Source organism: Nipponia nippon, unplaced genomic scaffold (assembly GCF_047370975.1).
Source record: "Nipponia nippon isolate SJK-2023a ecotype South Korea unplaced genomic scaffold, ASM4737097v1 scaffold_10, whole genome shotgun sequence".
Lineage (NCBI taxonomy): Eukaryota > Metazoa > Chordata > Aves > Pelecaniformes > Threskiornithidae > Nipponia > Nipponia nippon.
Genome location: NW_028262291.1, coordinates 8,169,700 through 8,187,927, shown reverse-complemented (window position 1 = coordinate 8,187,927; position 18,228 = coordinate 8,169,700). Strand labels below are relative to the sequence as shown.

The 18,228-nt window shown below is 38.8% G+C and overlaps 1 protein-coding gene across 3 annotated transcripts in view; it reads left to right on the top strand.

The window, feature by feature from the left end:
• Nucleotides 1-18,228, top strand: part of MPPED2 (metallophosphoesterase domain containing 2) — a 110,950-nt gene that overhangs the window by 39,541 nt on the left and 53,181 nt on the right. For all 3 annotated transcript variants that reach the window (XM_087746726.1, XM_087746724.1, XM_087746725.1), the window contains exon 3: nucleotides 3,808-3,989. In XM_087746726.1, the coding sequence (XP_087602852.1) occupies nucleotides 3,808-3,989 (182 nt within the window). The remainder of the gene's footprint in view (nucleotides 1-3,807; nucleotides 3,990-18,228) is intronic.

Sequence of the window (18,228 nt, the reverse complement as noted above, 5' to 3'; positions counted from 1 at the left end):
GGTCCTTATAGAAGTGTATGAAGATTACATTGTCCCTTCTGATTCCTAAACCCTTGTCATAAATGCATTACATGTGACAGATCTTACATTACTGTCATGATCTTAGAAAGCAGTCATTGCTCAACTGCCTTATGGGATTTCATTCTGGGTCGTACATAAACTTTTGAAAAAACACCTAAGTGCCTGGTTTTCTAAGGTGCAAGAAATCTTAGGGTAGATAAGTACCTATTAACAGCTGTCTGTAAAGGAAGTTAGAAGCCCAAAATCATTTACTAAGTCAAGGCAAAAAAAAAAAAACAAACCCCAAAAAAACCCCCCACCTAATTCGTTTTGATACTTGGCAGTTTTGTCAAGTTGTCTTCCATTTCCTGATTGCTATACTAATCCTAAGATATGAACATTTAAATTATTCTGGAATAAAATTTACTGCATCTTTCCATGAGCATGCTTTTCCAAATGCAATGATCAAATAATCTGTAGTGTTTCAGTCTGCCAGCTCAAGAAGACTGAAAAAATAAAGTGTTGTTGTTGGTGGAGAGTGTCGAAGTTAGCTGGATGCACTGTGTTTGGAGCAAATGGTAAAGAACACATTGAATTTCTTAGTATGTGCTCTGATTCAGCAGAGACTGGTGGTGGGGCAGGGCTGAAATAATTACTTTATCTCCTGTTGAATTGCAGTGAGGGTCAGATGCATAATCATTACGGAGCTTCTAGAAATGCCAGTCTGTAATCTGCAGATGTTGGGTCGTGAGGTGAGGAGGCCACCAGCAGAAGGGATGACGTTCACAGCCCAGGTAGAAGGCTGCTAGCGAGCAGCGTGTTGCCAAAAGCTGTGGGAGGGTAGCGCTTCGCCTACTGCGGTAGCTGATCTCACAACTTCAGAGGCCAATCCTCTCACGACGTAGTGAAAAAGAAAAATCTCGCATTACTGTTTGCCATACTCTAGCCGTGGGTGAAAAGAAAACTTGAGCCTTTAGGACTGGCAATAACACCACTTTTATTAAGTTTCTATTGAAGGACTATTTTGAGTAAGATAAATTGATGGGCTGAATGCAATAACATTCAGTATCTCACTTTCAAATACTTGGTGGGCAAGCACTACTGAATAAGAGAAGAAATTAAGCCAAGATGTAGAAAAAAGGTTACTTGGCAACATCATAGTGTTTGTAGAGAGGAGAAGGAAGGGTCAGGAACTTAATGAATTTCGATTACAGACTTTTCTATAAGTAAGTCATTGCATGAATAGAAAAATCCTAAACCAGATTTTGGTGTCATAGTCTAATAGTGATTGCCTAAAGCAAAATAGGGTTTGTTTGGAAACAAACTGCAGAGAATAGCAAAAGCATAGCTGCTGTGTACGAGCAAAATTGGACTCCCCAGAGGCAGGCAGTGCTGGTCATAGCTCAAGCAGAGACAATCTAAACAGCGTGTGTGGTACTGATGAAAGTTGGTGTTCATTTTTTGTTTTGTCTGGAGTAAGTACACTTGGAAGCGTGGAAATGTTGATTCGGAGACCCCCATGTTTACCATGTGGCATACTATTAAAAAAGTTCCAGCTTACCTTCAGTAGTTGGGAGGAAGGAGGAAGATACCAACTTAAGCACTATGGCCTATAATTATACTTCTGCCCAGCTTGCCAGTGTGATTTCAATGGGTAAATGAATTTTCCTCTGTAATAATAACCTTATTAATTTCTGACCCTTGCAGAGAAGAAGAATCCGTTGATTGTCAGAGTTCAGATTTTTGCTGTGGGTTTCTGTAGTGGTAACCAGTTGTATGGCTCAACTAATAGCACCTCGTGCTTTGGGTGGAATAGGAGGTGCAATACCAAAACAAAAAAAAAAGTTATCTACCAAACTGCCCCTTCCCATCCAGTCCAGCCTGCAGTAAAATCTGTTTTTAAAATAAAGACCAAATTAAAGTAAACAGATCTTATAGAGCCGGAATCTTGCAAATTAATTAAGTGAATTAATTCAGTGGACCATGGCAACGAAATGAGGTACATTTATGGTAAATACAGTTTGATTGGAAATACTTAATTATGGTACCTAGGAAAGTGCAGTCTAACAAATAATATCTCGCCCCCCCCCCCATTTTAGCTGTTAGTAAACGTTCTACCAAATCTAAAAGACGCAGTAAAACCTTGTTAGTAAGTGCATTCACATGGACATTTTTCCATTGGAGACAGTACATATCCATATGGAGTCTGATTTCTTGAACCACTGTAAACTCCCCAGCGTATGGAGCCGAATTGCTCCCTAGAGGATGCTTTTGGTCTTTCTCACCTATGTAGGGAGCTGAAGTTAAAGACACTGGTAGATGTTTTCACACAGTTCGGCATATAGTAAATACTAATTTAGTATACTAAAAATAGTAAATACAGTTCAGTAAATAAAGGAATACTTCAAAAGTCTATATTTTCTTAGGATTTGTGCTCTGTTTTCTATTACTGATCATACATCTCATTACAACTATGGGGATTTAAGAAAAACAGATTGACAGTGATGTGTGCTAGTTACTTGTTTTTTCTTTTTTCATTCAGTGTGGAGAGCAAAACTAATAAAACCTGTCTAATTTTCTTTTTACTTCCAGGCACCGATTTTTGAATGTCTGTTGTGCCAGTTTTCCCCATAAGTCTTAGAAGAGCATTATTTTGGGTGCTTTAAAATCCTGAGAGCTTGGTTTCACTGCTCTGATGATTTGAGATATAAGTGGACTATATTCTGCCATAACTCCTACATACCTCAAGATTTCTACTTGAAGTTAAGCTCTAACCGTGATCAAAGTGGCACATCAGTGGAATGGGTTGAAGTTTTGTGGAGTTGGGATGGGGTTTTCTGTGATGTTAATCCAGATGCTGTGCTATTCAAATGTTAAGTTGAGCAAAATCAAATTATGGTAATTCTGCAGAGAAATAATTGCTATTCCGGAGTAGGCAATGGGTTGCCTTTTGTATTTTAAGTTATTCTGTTACAAATTAGAACTTATAACCACTAAGTATGCATAAAGCACTTCTCTTCCCTATTATGTTTCTCTGTTCTGCTTAAATTTAAAAAACAAAACCCAAAACACTTCAAACCCAAACTTCTATGCTCGGTCACATATAGTTGATAAGATCAAATTAATACATGTAGTTTGCAAATAACGGATTGAACTAAATTTTAAACATAATTGGCTATATCAATGGTTGCTTGGTGCTCTACCACATCAGTTTCTGACTTTATAGATTTTGGGAAGATGAGCTCAGGATTTTGTATGAGGGTAAGAAGTTGTCATTAGCCTCAGTTCTGCAATTTCCAGGCTTCATGAAAGCACTCCTGAATGTACCTGACTGTGTGTAAACAAATATTCCTGCTGGAATCTGTAGGGGTGCCTGTGGCCTTGAACAAAATCACATGCTAAGCTGCTCAGCTCAAGTGAGAGCCTGTTGCTGGCCCACCTGCAAGACCTGTTATTTAATGTTCATGTATAAGGCAGATGATGGAAAAAAAATGTGAATTCAAAATCTCTCAAATCCATTTTTTCCCAACGTTTAAATTAACTTCAGTGTCAGAAATTGGCCATATCTTGTGTATTTTTTAATCTTCATTCCTTACCAGGTAAGTATTTAGAAGCACTGTGGTCCCTTCTGGATTTTTGGCAGTGTTGCATTACAGAGTAATTTCTTTCAGCATGGTATGTGTAAATGGATGTGTATGTGTGTGCATGCACGCTTATGTAGAGATAGATCTGTGTTGATATCTGAAATAATAGATGTGAGGGCTTTAACCTTGTAACTGTTACGAGATCTTTATGTGTCTGCTTTAGGGTCGACCCTATCCCATATGACACTCCAAAACCAGCGGGCCACACGCGATTTGTCTGCGTCTCAGACACACACTCCAGAACAGATGGCATCCAGATGCCTTATGGGGACATCCTTCTCCACACGGGCGATTTCACCGAACTGGGACTGCCCTCAGAGGTTAAGAAGTTTAATGACTGGTTAGGTAAGGAATTACTGCGTTTTGGTGACCCCAATTAACCTCTCCTGTCCAAGTGTCAGTCACTGCCTCCTAATTGAATTAGAGCACTTGAAAATCCCCCCCTACCCCCTACCCTTGCTTCACTTGTCCTCATGTGATGTGCTGTTTCTAGCCTTAGTGTGATTCTGTTAATTAAGACAAATTTAGAGACTTTGCTGTATTTCTGCATTACCTTGGGGGAAAAGATTCTGTCATTCCCCAGAAAGGACTGTGCAGCCTTCTGTGTGCGCTGAGGGGGTGGTGGCACTCATATGAATGCATACAGCATCTATTAGTTGATGCTGTGGGGTTTTATGTCCACAGTCAAAACTATTGCTCGCTGTATTTTGGGTTTACCGTAATTGAAAGCAGTGCTGAAAGTTACAACATATTTGGAAATCATGAAAGTCCTTCTTCCCACAATACAGGATAGCAAAATCAATAATACTGTTTGGAAGAGGAGAATTTTTTGGGGGTGGTACTCACATGATTGTCCCTTTGCGGTAGTGTGCTGGCATTTTAAATTTGAACGCAGGCACTCAATGCCTCTTCCATAGAACGCCTTTGGTATTCTGCTGTAGTTGATAGCTGTGCCTCGATAGTGTATTGCTACAGATGAGGGCAATTAAGTTGCAACAGCAGAAGACCAAAATGAAGGAGGGGAACTGGTGCGGGATGCTTCTGTTATAAATGCCACTGGTAGGCTGGCTGTGTACTGCCATGTCACCACTTGTATTAGAAGCAGTCAGAGGTGAAGGTGACTTGAGCAGCTGATCTTCAAATAATGTTAAACTGAATTTACAGCATTATGTAAAAAACCTTTGAAAGCATAGCTTTGTCGTCATGCTTTACCTCCATCGCTGCACTCTCTCTTGCCTGCTGTATGGTGGCCACATCTCTACATGCCTTTAATAGCATCATTTTATTTCATTGGAGTTCCTTGGCTGACCCTTCAAGAGATAAGTAAAGAACTTTTGGATTTACAAAAGGAATTTTTAAATAGAAGAGCTTCCACATTCTCCGTCTTTTCACCCTCCTTTGCGTTTTCGCCATACTGTTCTCTCTATCTTCCTTCTGACCTCCTCTGATTCCCACAGCCCAATTTTAAAGAACGTTTTTCCTTCTTTTTATTGCTGTGCATGTGGTATTGGGGCTTCCAGATACTGCCGTATTACTGTAATTTAGTTTTATCGTTCTTATTTCTAGAAAGCAGCACTAGATTTTATGGGCTCAAAACTATCCTTTCTCTAGGAATGTAATTGCTGGACTGGGAAATAAGAAGTGGTAGGAGAAGTAGGTGGATACGTACATAGGTTGAGGGAAGAGACACACCAGGAATCATCTTCCTCAACTTTTGAGTGTTCTTTGTAATCTGTAAATATTAGTGTTGCGAAGGAGGAGGAGCAAGCAAGGTAACGGCAGTGGGAGGCCGCGCAGCTTCGCTGGGAGTGGGCAGTGTGGTCCCACCAAGCTTCAGTCCGCACAGAGAAGCTGGGCAGTACTGCTGTGCAACAAAGTTCAGTTGTTACAGGTGCCAGGCAGCTCCAGAGAAGGAGTTACTTTCTGGAGAGCGTAGACCTTCAAAGAGTACCTTGAATGCACTGCTGAGAGCAGGGTCTGGCTGCCAAAGTTCCTCTTTGGACTTTGGGTCATTTCACAAGTATTGTTTTGATACAGCCAGAGCCCAAGCCCAGTGCTTGGCATTTGAAGACACTAACTCAGTAGTGCTGAAAGCCAAAACAAGTAAGCTGCTAGTGTGTTTTCACCCTTTGGTGGGGAATCTTACAGTACTGATAGCCACTTGGCGTTCCTTGTGTTTAACAGGTGTTTCATGATGATGTTGTTTTATCACATAGATCTTTGATTTAACATTTGCAACTGAAGAATTATAACCCTGTGAATAGATTTTGTTCCAGCCTCAATAATTTACCATGGGGCTTTCTTAGCATATACATAGTTCTTGTAGAAGTCAGTATAGTATTTATCTGAGAAAGCAGGTTTCGCATTCTTTGACAGCGTCATTGAAACTGGAAGCTTTGACTGTGTGAGGGACCTACTGGCTTTGCCCTTGGGCTTTCATATTTAAGGTACAGAGAAAACTTTTTTTTTTTAACATGCACAGTGTCCACTTGGATTCTCATATATATGACAATACCAGTTCAATACCAGTTACTAGGTTTCTGGAGTAAGGTGAGGCAGCAAATTCATTCCCACATGGAATCTTGTCGCATTGGTAAATACTTGCTCCAGTGCTGTCCTCTCCTCATCTGGAATCAAAACACTATGAAGTCAGGCATGCCCTTTTGCCACGTTATTTCAGGATCCTATCTGCAAAATGGGGGTAATCGCATTTTACTAGTTACTGTGTATATTGTGAAGATTAAGACCCTCAAGGTTGTGAGGTGATGCGATGTAATAGTTAAAAAACACATTCCAGTGGCAGACAGGAACAAGCAGGATTCCTTCTGCTGTTGCCATATAGTGGGAGGCATCTTTTTTCATCATAGTTGGTAGGAACCTTGTTCCATAGCAAGGCACTGAGAACTCCCATCAAATACAACATTGTCCTTATAGAAAGGGGTTTGCATACCTTTTTTTGTGCATGGTTTTCTCCACTGGCAATCGTGTCGTCAAGCAGTAATGAAGACAAGGCATTTGTATCGTTTATACCTTGAGGGAGAGAAGCGAGATCAAAGCTGGGCTTCATTCTACAGCTTATTTTACCTACTCTGTGGTAAAACAACAGGACCTCATCTCCACTAGGGTTATATAATGGGATAACTAAACCATAATAACTATCTGTAATTTTCTTGGCAGTAAAGCCAAGGGAAAAGTAAAAAGATGATTATTCTGAACCCCTGCCTTGCTGGTACTTCACTGGATGTTACATATACCAGAGTTAAACAGGACTGAAAGCACCTCTGTCAACCCTGCAATTTTGTATTTTGTGGGTCTTGCAATTTGGGTGTCTCACCTGAGCAAAATGTTCAGCATCTTGTCCATCCATTTCATTAACTTTTATCCTTCTTCCTCATCTCTGCAGCCAAATCACGGAACATGCTTTCCACACCCTCTTTCTAGCTCTCAGCCCTTCCTGCAACTTTCACTGATTCTTATGCTTTTATCCCTTTGGCTGATAAATTTTCATTATTGGTTTTGCATGAAAGTCATCTGGACTCATACATTGAAAAACCTCTGTGGTCACTTAGTGATTACATACCCTGGCTGAGGTAATTTATTCACTTTTGTTTTGGTGTGAACATGTCCCTTGGGTCTTGTAACTGCTGTAATCACTTGACCTTAGTGACTGTTAAATGCTTTAAACACAGTTATTTTAAATTTATAATTGTTTTCATTAAAAATCTCTTATAGTAACTTAACTGACCTTGCAGTAAACACAGCATTATGTGCTGAGGAAGAATTGAGACGTTATTCTATGCCCAGTATATTTCTTACTGAATGTTTCAACATACTATTATTATCGCTGTTCGTATTTTTCCCATCCATTCTCATTCAGTCATATATGGGAAATGAAATACAGGAATATCTAATTATAGCTCTGTCTTCATAGTGCAATATTTCCTTTCCTGTGTGATGGGAAGTGATTGAATAACTCGTAAGAACTGAAGAGAAAGCAAAGATAAATACAGGCAGATAGATCTTTAATGAGTGACAATATGTTTATTGTGCTCAATTAGCATGGGCCTGATTGTGCATATCCTTACTTGTGTGAATAATTTGCATCTGGTTTAGTAATTTTTCTCAAATAGCCAGTTTTGTTCTTTTTTTGTCTAGTGGTTATCTCTTACTGTGCTCATTTTTGGTTTTGATTGGTTGGTTGGTTGGGTTTTTTTGTTTGTTTGGTCCTCCCCCCCAAGATTTCTAGTATAAGGCACATTACTGGACGAACTAGGTGAAATTTTGCAGTGGTAGATATGAATAAATCCAGTAGGTGAAATTACTGCTGGTTCATGTCTGTGGAGCTGAGAGCAGAATTTGGCTAGGTTTTTTCTGAGTTGTTCTGGGATTTAGGAAATTGACTGTTTCATCTTTTTTCTTTTGTGTCTTGCTTTTGTTTTGAGTACAAGTTTCTTTTAATTTCTGTGGGATAGTGACTTGAGGAACTTTGTAAACGGTTTAATGGCCAAATACATGTGGGTTTATACTGGAACAAATATTTTTCTACCTGTAATATATCCTTGCCTTTAGTATAAACATTGTTGATAGAGCTAAAATAAAAATGCAGATTTTTTTCTGTGGTGCAGTTCCTCCATCATGTTACTTAAAGTGAGAAGAAAAGAATGATTATACTATTTTAACATGGAGGTTTTCTTGTTACACTCTGCGTATGTGGATGTGGTCCTCAGAAACGTATTGTCAATTTTTTTAAAGTTCATTTTTGTGTGAGGGTTTAGGTATAGAAAATAGTAGCTTCAGCTTGGAATTGCTGGCTGTTATGTGGAATAGATGACAAAATGGGAAGAGCACTGGAAATGTGGTGTTGCTCTCAGAGGTATGGACAGACATGGTTCCAGTCTACACTTAAATTTCTGCATCGGTACTGTAAAAACTTGAAATTATATTCAAAACTGTAAGCCAGACACCTGCCAAAATAGTGTTTGATCTTGAAGATAGTATAATTTAATCTGAAAAAAATGAACTGTAACAAAATAGTATAATAGTAAGATCAAGCTCTTTTCTTATCACTGTTTAAAAATTCAGGATCACATTCCTCTTGTATCCTTTCTCAGTCTCTCTGGTCTGGCTCAGTTATTTCCTCATTTTATCGAGGCTTCATCTCCTCTCCAGGCACATTTCATTTAGGGTTTTGTGTGAGTGTGTTCCTTTTGCTAATGTACATTGAAAACAGTCTCATTGCGACAAAGTATTTGTTCTTGAGAACTTTTGCTCCATAGAAGTATATTTCTGATGTGAATTGTTTTAGCATCTGACATGACAGTTTTTTATAAAAACAAACCAGTAAGCTCTAAATTTCTCCAAATTCAGAGGGATATTAGCTCAAAGTATTCTGAACTAATTTAGATTCAGAAGGAAGCTGATGAATATTTTAAAGTAGAATTATGGCAATAAAAACAAATCTCTTCCTATTTTTATAAATTGATTTATTTCTGATTTGTGTTTTTACCATCTGGAGCGTATTTTGAACCCTATATTGCTCTACTTGTTACAGCTAGAATGAATAATTGACTAAACATAAAATACCATTTTGATGAACAAAACTCTTAGCACTTGAAAAAAAATTGCATTCATTGCAAGTGAAAGAAAATGCTGAGGTAGCTTTAATCCTCTAAGTATGTATGAGTTTTGCACAGCTGTTCTGGGAGAAAGGGAAGCAACTCCCTGGAAAAATCTATTAGTCTAATTTTGACTATGTCTTCTGTGAGTGGCTCTGGTGAGGAGCTTCTTTAGGCTTCAGACACTGGAATGGGATACACTTATTTTAATAAAGAGGATGAGCTGGCTGCTGAAGACAGTTGACTCTGCTGTTGGTGCTGGCATTCTGCTATCCCTCTGATACTGCTAGGAGTTCCGTGAGAATTGCAGGATCCAGACCGCGGTGGCTGCCTGTTTCAGAGGTGCTCTGAACTGGCGAATAACGGAGACCTGAAGGTGCACTGACAAGCCTGTACAGACAGTTTTATTGTGTCTACTTGCTTATTAATTCTAGTTGTAAATATAGCTGAATATTATGAGTTTGGAACATGTTGATGGAATTGCATTAAAAGAAACGCCAGATTTATAAGATGCAATCTAGAGTCCTCAAGGTTGGGGGTTTTTTTTGTGGTGGTTTTTTTTTTTTTTTTTTAGTTTGGTGGGTTTTTTTACTTATTTAGTTCTCTGGGATATGTATCTCACTCTGTCTTCATGGTAAAGTTTTTAAAAGCTTCTTCCAAGTTTATTTAGATTTTATTGCAGTGTCACTACTTAAGAATATTTCCTTTGGTTTTGTTCTAACTTGAACTGTGTTTAATATCATGGTTAAATTCTCACTTGTACTTAGTTTTAAATTCCCATATGGCTTGACTATATTAATCATCAGTGCTCAGCTTTTATTTGCATACACCTTCTTTAGATACATTAATACTAATTTTAATTTTTTCTTCTCAGAGGAATACAAAAAATAATTTGAATGTTACATTTTATTGTATTTATAAAAAGGTGGGAAAATACAGCCATGTGGATTTTTGGTAATAAGCTGAATAATGTTTTCCTGATGTGAAATGCGAAAACAAAAGTGGAAAAAAAAGTGCAAAATTATACTTTTGTGCTATGGTTATTATAGCTGTTTCTTCATATTTATCCTCTGCTTTGTCAGATACTAAATGCTTTGTGGAAAACGGAACCCTAGAAGTATAAATTAAAAGGTAAAATAGAAGAAATTGTATAGAAATGAGTGTCAAGATAGTAAAATTTCCACTGAATACAGTGGAATTTGTACATGAGGAGCAGTGTAAGTTTATTCTTATTTGATCAGTTGTTTCTTGTTTTTTGCTCTTGTTATTCCTGGCAACTTCTCATAAAGAAATCTCACAAGAAACTATTTTTACTATCTGTTAATGGCAGACAGAGAAGCTTTGAGCTTTTTTCTGAACTGTAGTCACTGATTTACTGGAGATACAGTGTAAAATTCTCTATACAAGTTGCGTACTGCCTGTCATGATCAGTTGAACCAAACATTAAGGTGTTATTTGATAGCCATTAGAAAACTTGGCGCATGTGAAATGTGCTTTCGAAGGGAATAATGTTCTGGATTGTGTGGCTCTTTATATGTTTAAACCTAAAATATTCATTTGGTAGTTTTCAATGAAAGAAAGGAGCCAGCGAGCACTGGAAAGTATTGCACAATTCTTGGACAGGACTTTCCATCACAATAGTTGCTCAGTCATTTCTTGGATCTGCTTCCCTGGACTGCTGTTGTCTTAAAAGGGGGGGATGATCAGGTTTCAAATAACAAACCATAACCAAAACAAATTTATAAAATAACCAAAATAATTCTTCCTTTCAATTCCCTCTTTCCCGCAAATCCACTTTAAAACAAAACAAAGATTTATGGTTGTTGTATTGACCAGGCATGAAACAAGTAATGCCACCCAAATAGAAAGTTTTATAGACACTGTCATCAGATTCTTCCTCCAGCATTGCTGCTGCAGCCGCATATCATAACATGAGAATGATTTCAGTGGAAAGCAGTCAAAGTATGTATTCTTTCTACAGCATCGATTTACTTTGTCACTTAGAAATTAAATCTTGTATCAAAAATACAAAATGCAAAAAGGCCTCTCCTAAATTTTTGCATCGTGTGCACCATATTAACAATATCTAATTAAAATAAGAAGTCTTTCTATTAGTAGTATATCGCATTCCTGCTTAGAAGGAACAGTGGTTTCGGGGTGGAGGAGTTGCTTTGAGCAGAGAGAGGTTGGGGCTGGGGGGAGAAGGCACTGCAGATTTTAGTATAATGTGTAGTGTTCAAAGAAATTTTATTTCATCATAAAGATTAGCAGGCTGTGTAATTCAATTTAAAGCTGGTTGGCAGTGTCCTGTCTATTACAAAGCCCTTTTTTTTTTTTTTTTTTTTTTTTTTTTTTTTTTAATCACCACTGGGTTTTTTATGTTGTATGCGACTACAGAACCTAGCAGACAGCAGGAATGATCTTTGGGTTTTGTGCTTCCCACCCCCCTTCCTCTTTTCAGATCTGCATGTTAGGAAATGCATGAGATTTACCTTAAAGTGAGCTACAGAACGGTATCTCAGGGAAATGCCAGCCTGCATTTTTTTTGCTTGTATAAAATGATTTTTTTTTTTCCTTGTGGCCACCCACTGAGAGTGAAGACCTGCTAAAAATGTTGGGATGGGGGGGCAGAGGCTGAATCAAGCTTAAAACTCAAATGTTAGCATTTATTCACACTGTTACGGACATTACTATGCTATAGAAAAGCAACATGCAGCACTTTATGTTAATGCAAGACTGGCAGACCTTTATCTTACAGTAATTGCCTCTACTAGGGGGTTAATAAATGTTCCAAGAATTACTGACTTCTTTTTTTGCTAAAGAAAAATAGGTTGTTGCTTCTTGCTGGCTATAACCAGCCTGCATAGCTTGTTAATTAACCCTCTTGTTGCAGTAGGCTGAAGCTGAGTATTTGAGCTCGGACAAATTCTGTATGCATTTTATGTATCGGGAATGATGTGTCTTGGCACAAAAGGGCTGCGAAAGAAAGACCTGTGCAACTCCACCTCTCCCATCTGCCCCCGTTGCGCCTGTTAGAAGAGCTTGAAATCTTTATTGACCATATTTAGGGAGTATATTGATTTCAGAGGACAGTGCCCACGAACGTAACACCCCTGGTACCACTGGTGGGGAGAAAAAGGAGAAGAGAACCTCTTCTCCCAGAGCTAAAGGAATTTGCATGTTCTTTGTCCTGCTTTGTCATCCTGAGCACGACCGTGAATACCAGTGCTTGCTCCGCAGGGTGGTTACAAGGCCCGCAGGCAGCATCTTCTCTTGGTGACCGTGGTGCAAGGCTGGGAGGACCCACTCTGCTGCCACGTCCTGTGGTGCTGGGCTGGTCTCAGCATTTGGCTCACGTGCGGGCCGGTTCATGGTGGCCCTTCCACAGCTTTGGGAACTGAGTTGCTCAGGACTTGAGATCACATCGAGGCTCAGGTCACTTCAGTGCCTCACTTCACTGAGCTGCTCTGGTCTCTCCTTTCTCATCCTGCACCCCAGCTGTGAGGTGGCGGTTACCAAACCCTCACTTACTATTGATGGTACGTTTAGTAGAGAAGGAACAAAGCAGCACAACAGGGGACAGCAGTGTAAGGAGAGAGGCAAGAAGATGCAAAGCCAACACAGAAGAGAGCAAAATAACATCAAACTGGAGGAGGGACAGAGGCTACAAAGAAGAGGGAGACAAATGAGAGCACAGGGATGTCAAGTAGTGGAGATTCACCTGCTTTTTCCAGAGCTTCATTTCTTCCCAAGTTAATAAAATTAAGAAATGAGAGCTCAGGAAAACTCTGCACTTTGAATTTCCTGTAACTGTTGATAAGTGAACCTTAAAGACCTCAGAATTATGTACATCTTTTCTAATGAACCAGAATCTTTAATATTACAGGCCAGGCAGAGTGCAATAGCTCCTTCTCTCCTGAATGTTGCCATTAAATTTGTTTGGTGTAAGCAGCCAACACGGAGAGTTTCAGTTTAAAACAGAGCTGCAAATGATAAAAAATTACCCGTACTTCCTTACTTTTACCGGAGCTGCTCTCCCCCACACGTTGCTCTTAAGGCTCCCCACTCCCTGAGCAGCATTTGGCATTTGCCTTCGCTACTGAGAGATGAGCAGGCAACCATGAAGTTTCCTGCATTTTTGTGCAGGAGATGTCTCCCGAGCATTGTGGGGAAGGGGTTCATTCCTTCTGCTCTTCTCTGTCCCTGCTGCAAGCTTCGGTGGTTGCTGGGAATAGAATAATGTCGCTGTAGCCATATTGGCGGTCCTGAGAGTAAAGGTCCCGGACTAACATCCCCTCATAAACCCTCATGCGAAGTAGTTCCCAGACTAGCAGTGTAGGGAGAAGCATTCGCCATTTGCAGTCTCCTGGTTGTAAATTCTAATCCTGTGCCATTAGCTGGAGCGTGCAAGGCGGGGAGGGATTGCCCAGGCAAGGGTGGCTGGGGGGGTGCCCTGCGTGGCTGGGGGGGTGCCCTGCTGCGGCAGTCGCCCGCGCTGCCCCTGGGGACAGGGGGAAGGAAGAGCCGCTGATCTGGTGACGGACAGCTCTGGCTGTCAGTGTTAAAACGGGTCCTGGCATTTGAGTGAGTTACTAGAGGATGTGTGTAGTGTTATAGTGGAAGCAATATAGCCGTTCATAAACAAATGCTTCCGTGAAGCCAGCTGTAAAAACAATGATGCTTGCCTTTGAGGTGAAAGGGCAAAAACCTTAGCAGAAAGGAGTGTAAATAAGAAATAAATTGTTACCTTTGTGTAAGTGACTGAAATAGCCGTTCTCTTAGTGCTTTGTCTTAATGACCAGCACTGATTAACTATAGTTGTCGCTTTATTCAGCAAAACTTAAGGTCTGCATATCATGCCTTTTTATGGCATTTTTTTCATTCCTTTTTTTTTTTTTAAGTCTAGAAATAATGCCTAAAATGGGTAAGTCAAGAGAGACCCTACGCTGCAGAAAGCACACAAGATGAAAAGTTGCAAATGCTGCATGCCCCAACAGTTAATGATAGCGTTTAATTACAGAGAAATATTTATTCATGATCCAGAATCCTTGGTGTACTTCTGTACTCCAAAGGAAACTACAGATGCTGCATCATACAGATTTTGCAACGCCTTGTGAAAATGTTACTGTAAATTCAAATGCACAGATACAAGTACCATCTATGTCACATATCCATTTAACTTGGTTTAAAAACATTTCACTACCTTAGTAGGTTAGGTGCTTAATATTATTCTTATAAAGGAGCAGAGATGGCTGTAGCAAAGGGCCTATACACTTGTAGTAACAAGGATAGGAAAGATAAGAGTTTCACCTGAATTCCATCACAAATAAAGCACTCGAACTCTTTATATTGCAGAATGGAGTTTACATTACATACAGTGTTTTTCACTCATCTGTTGCATCCTCCTTTGGAAGGACAATTAGGAGGTATTTCAGCACATAGGTTTGCCCACTGAAATTCAAAGAGCGGCGCCTTGGATTTTTAAAAAAACTTCAGTCTGAACTGTCTGTCATGAGGCCCTGGGATGCTATAACTTAAATAATTTGGTAATTGAAATTCTGCAAATCCAGGAGAAGAGAGGAGGTGGCAAGAAATAGTAGCAGGTGTGAGATTTGGAACTCAGAAATCACTGGCACCAATTTCCATAGTTATCACTCTAGACCTTTATCAGGCTTAAAGTTTCCTTCTCTTTTTTTAATGTTTGGGGTTACTGTATATGCTTAAACTTACAAGGAAGGCTTATGAGGCTATGTTCCATTCTGCTCAGGCAATTCTAGATGGCTAGGAAAAAAAAAAACCTGCATAAGAGGAATTTGCTTCTTTGTAATAACATGATACAGCTGGAGTGATTTGGTTGTCTCCTTTAGCAGCTAAGAAACCTCTCTATGGGCTGGGTTATTAAAAGGAATTTCCTTACAGGGCTCAAGAGATTCCTGGTATCCAAGTTCATCTTGAAAGGCTATAATGGAATGTTTAGGCTGATTTAGAATAATAAATGTAAATGTGGGATTCAGAAAATAATACTGGAGGTTCATAAAGACCTGCTTGAATTTTTGTAGTTGACTGCAATTTCTGTTTGTGTTCTCTGTGTACTTTCCATTTAAAGATTTCAGGAAAGGACCGTGGAGGTAGTTCTGAAATACAGTATGTAGTCCTGTCAAATGGCTATCGGGCTGCTCCTAGAAGTGGAGTTTAGCTCAGGTTTTAGATTTCTCCTGACTTAAAAAAGGAAGAAACAATTCCCAATAAACATCAGCATTGCCATCTGAAAATATGTTTAAAAACACCTTTGAATATCAAACTTGCTTCTTATACTTTGTTTACAAGCAAAAGCACAAAACATCATCACAGGGTAAAACTTCAAAAGCAGCTAACTGCTTTATAGCATACTGGCAAATGTTACATTCTCAGAGTTGTTAAAAAGCTGATGTCCTGCTTTTAGACAGCAGTCCAGGCTTTTAAAACCGTTGGGATATTTAAAAAATATTTAATCTTTGTGATTATTCTTGCTGTTGTTGCTTATTATTTTTTCCCTTCTCATTATGGGAATTTATCCACGTTACATTAGTATTGGTAGTCAGTTAAGTCTGAGTCCCAGTATGTTTTGTAGTTTACCAATAATGTACTAAAAAAATCATAGTTTTGAAAGGAAGGATTTCAGTTCCATGTATAAAAATTGAGAAGTTATGTGAAATAGACTGTATTTTAGAAAGAAAACTAAAATAGTTGTCAGAGGTTTCTTGTTTATGTGTTTGAGATTTTTCTTCTCATAGGAAACGCTGTGATCATCTTCCGGGGATACAGAAAAAAGGGGGCATTTGGAGGGATTTTTTCCAGAAATATTGACTAGGCTTTACCAGGCTGCGAGATAGAAGGAGGAGTCTGCCTGCTGCTTTGTGCATTGTGAGCCTCAAAGGCTTTCATTTAAAAATGAGAAAACAAATAATGGGAACAAATTCAGAGAGGAGAGAAACAGGAGAATGTTTTCGGTGATTATATGTGCTTCCTGACTGATTGATTGATTGGTTTATCTTAAGATAGGTAGGCAGATATTGGAAGTATCCTGGTAGAGATGTGTTTTTCAGTCCTGTGGACAGAAAAGGAAGTTCTGCTGCTCACGTAAAGGTCCCTGCCAACGAGGCAGAAAAATCTGGGGCAGAATCTAGATCTGGGTCCTGTATTCAGAATTCTGATTTCCTTCAGTAAGTAGTGAAGAATCGGTAACCAGACTTGTTTCTCTTTTAAATAAAGATTTTACTTTGTCTCAAAAATCTTGTCCTTAGCATTTGCTGGTCTTTTGCAGTGTGAAAATAATGTATATGAAAATACCAAGACATTGTCTGTGATAATTATGATTAGCTTAATTACTTTCTGTATAATTGTTTCTCAAGATGACCTCCTTTTTGATGGCTTTTATTAATTTATTTTAGAAAAAAAAGACTTAATTGGAATTGTAAATTACAGAGACAAAGGGTACGTTCTGGGAAGTAGGTCCAGATCTGTTTGTGTCAGGCAGTGACTGTTGGTTTTTATATTCTTAAGATTCATGGAGAAAAAATCATTTAAATTGATACAATATGTGCGTGCACAAGGTAATATCAACAACCAATATATTATTTCAAAATCTGGTGAGTTTCTTTATAGAGGATTAGGTTATATAGTGTGGGGGGACTCCAAAAAGAAAATAGAATTGTGTATTGATGCCTTTAGAAATATTATTTGAGGGCAATAAAATGTTCCCTGAAATTCCCTCCTGAGTGGAGAAAATGGAGTTTGTTTGCAGTAATTGCATTTTCTAGCATTTGCTTTCGCACTTTCCAATATGAGTTAAGCCAATTGGAACCTGTGATTTCGTTTTGCTTATTGGCAAAAGTACCATGTTACTTGATCTGTGATGCATTTATAGAGAATGCTTAGAAATTTTTGAAATAGAGATGGCCTTTTCATATTAGATTTAGATAGTATTAGAGTTCATTTCTATATTTTAGCCTAATGTAATAGTAACCAAAAATGTTCCTTTTCAATTTAGTCTTAATCAAGTTCAAGGAGAACATTTCTACTTAGCCCCACTGGCACTGCGAAGGCAGAGTTTATGTTCCCATTCTCAGCCTTGGTATTCAGAATTCAAGATCTGAGCCATTCGAAACTACACCGAGATGAAATCAGTCTAAAACTTGTGAGCTCTGGTACATTAAGACCTTGATCGCCAAAGAAAATGTAAAATTCTCTGGGACAAAACATGACGTATTTCTATGTATTTGTAGTATACCTGCGCTATAGACCTTGAACTACAGGGGACTAGATGCAAATCTCATTATAAGTGTAAATATGGGGTAATTCTGTTCAGAGGAACACCCTTCAGCTCTGCCAGACAAAAGACGTTCTTGCTTGAAAACCTTATGTATTTTCCCAAGTGAATGCTATTTCACTTACAGGATCTCTTTGAAAGTGCGCACGTAGCACCAAAGCAGTCGTGGTAGTCCTTTATGTACTGCTTTGCTATAGGAAAGAGAAGAGTAGCAGGAACTACCATTTCTGCAAGAAGCATTTCTAAAACCGAAAGGGAAAAATAAAGCTATTGCTATTTCCAGGGAGGGTGGTGTTTTCAGAATTTGCTAAATTTAAAGGGAAACTTCATAGCTGTCAGTCAGCTTTTTTGATTTTTAAGTTAGGTGATTTATTTATTTTTTTTTCTCTTGAAAGCTCCATCTTTTAGGTTGCATAATTACAAGGCTGAAAGGAAGCCTTTCCAGGGACTAGTAAGCACAAAAACCTGTGCTCCTTCTGTTTTGAATTTCATAATTTTAAAGTCAATTTGAGGGACTTTTTACACCTAAAGTTGGCAGTGCTGTGAGCTGCAAAATCTGGAGGCTTTTTTGTTTTTGAGGTTAGACTAAACAAAAACTTCAGATTCTGTCTGTTTCAAAACAAATAAATGTCATGTATTAATTGATAAAACTTCAGGGAAG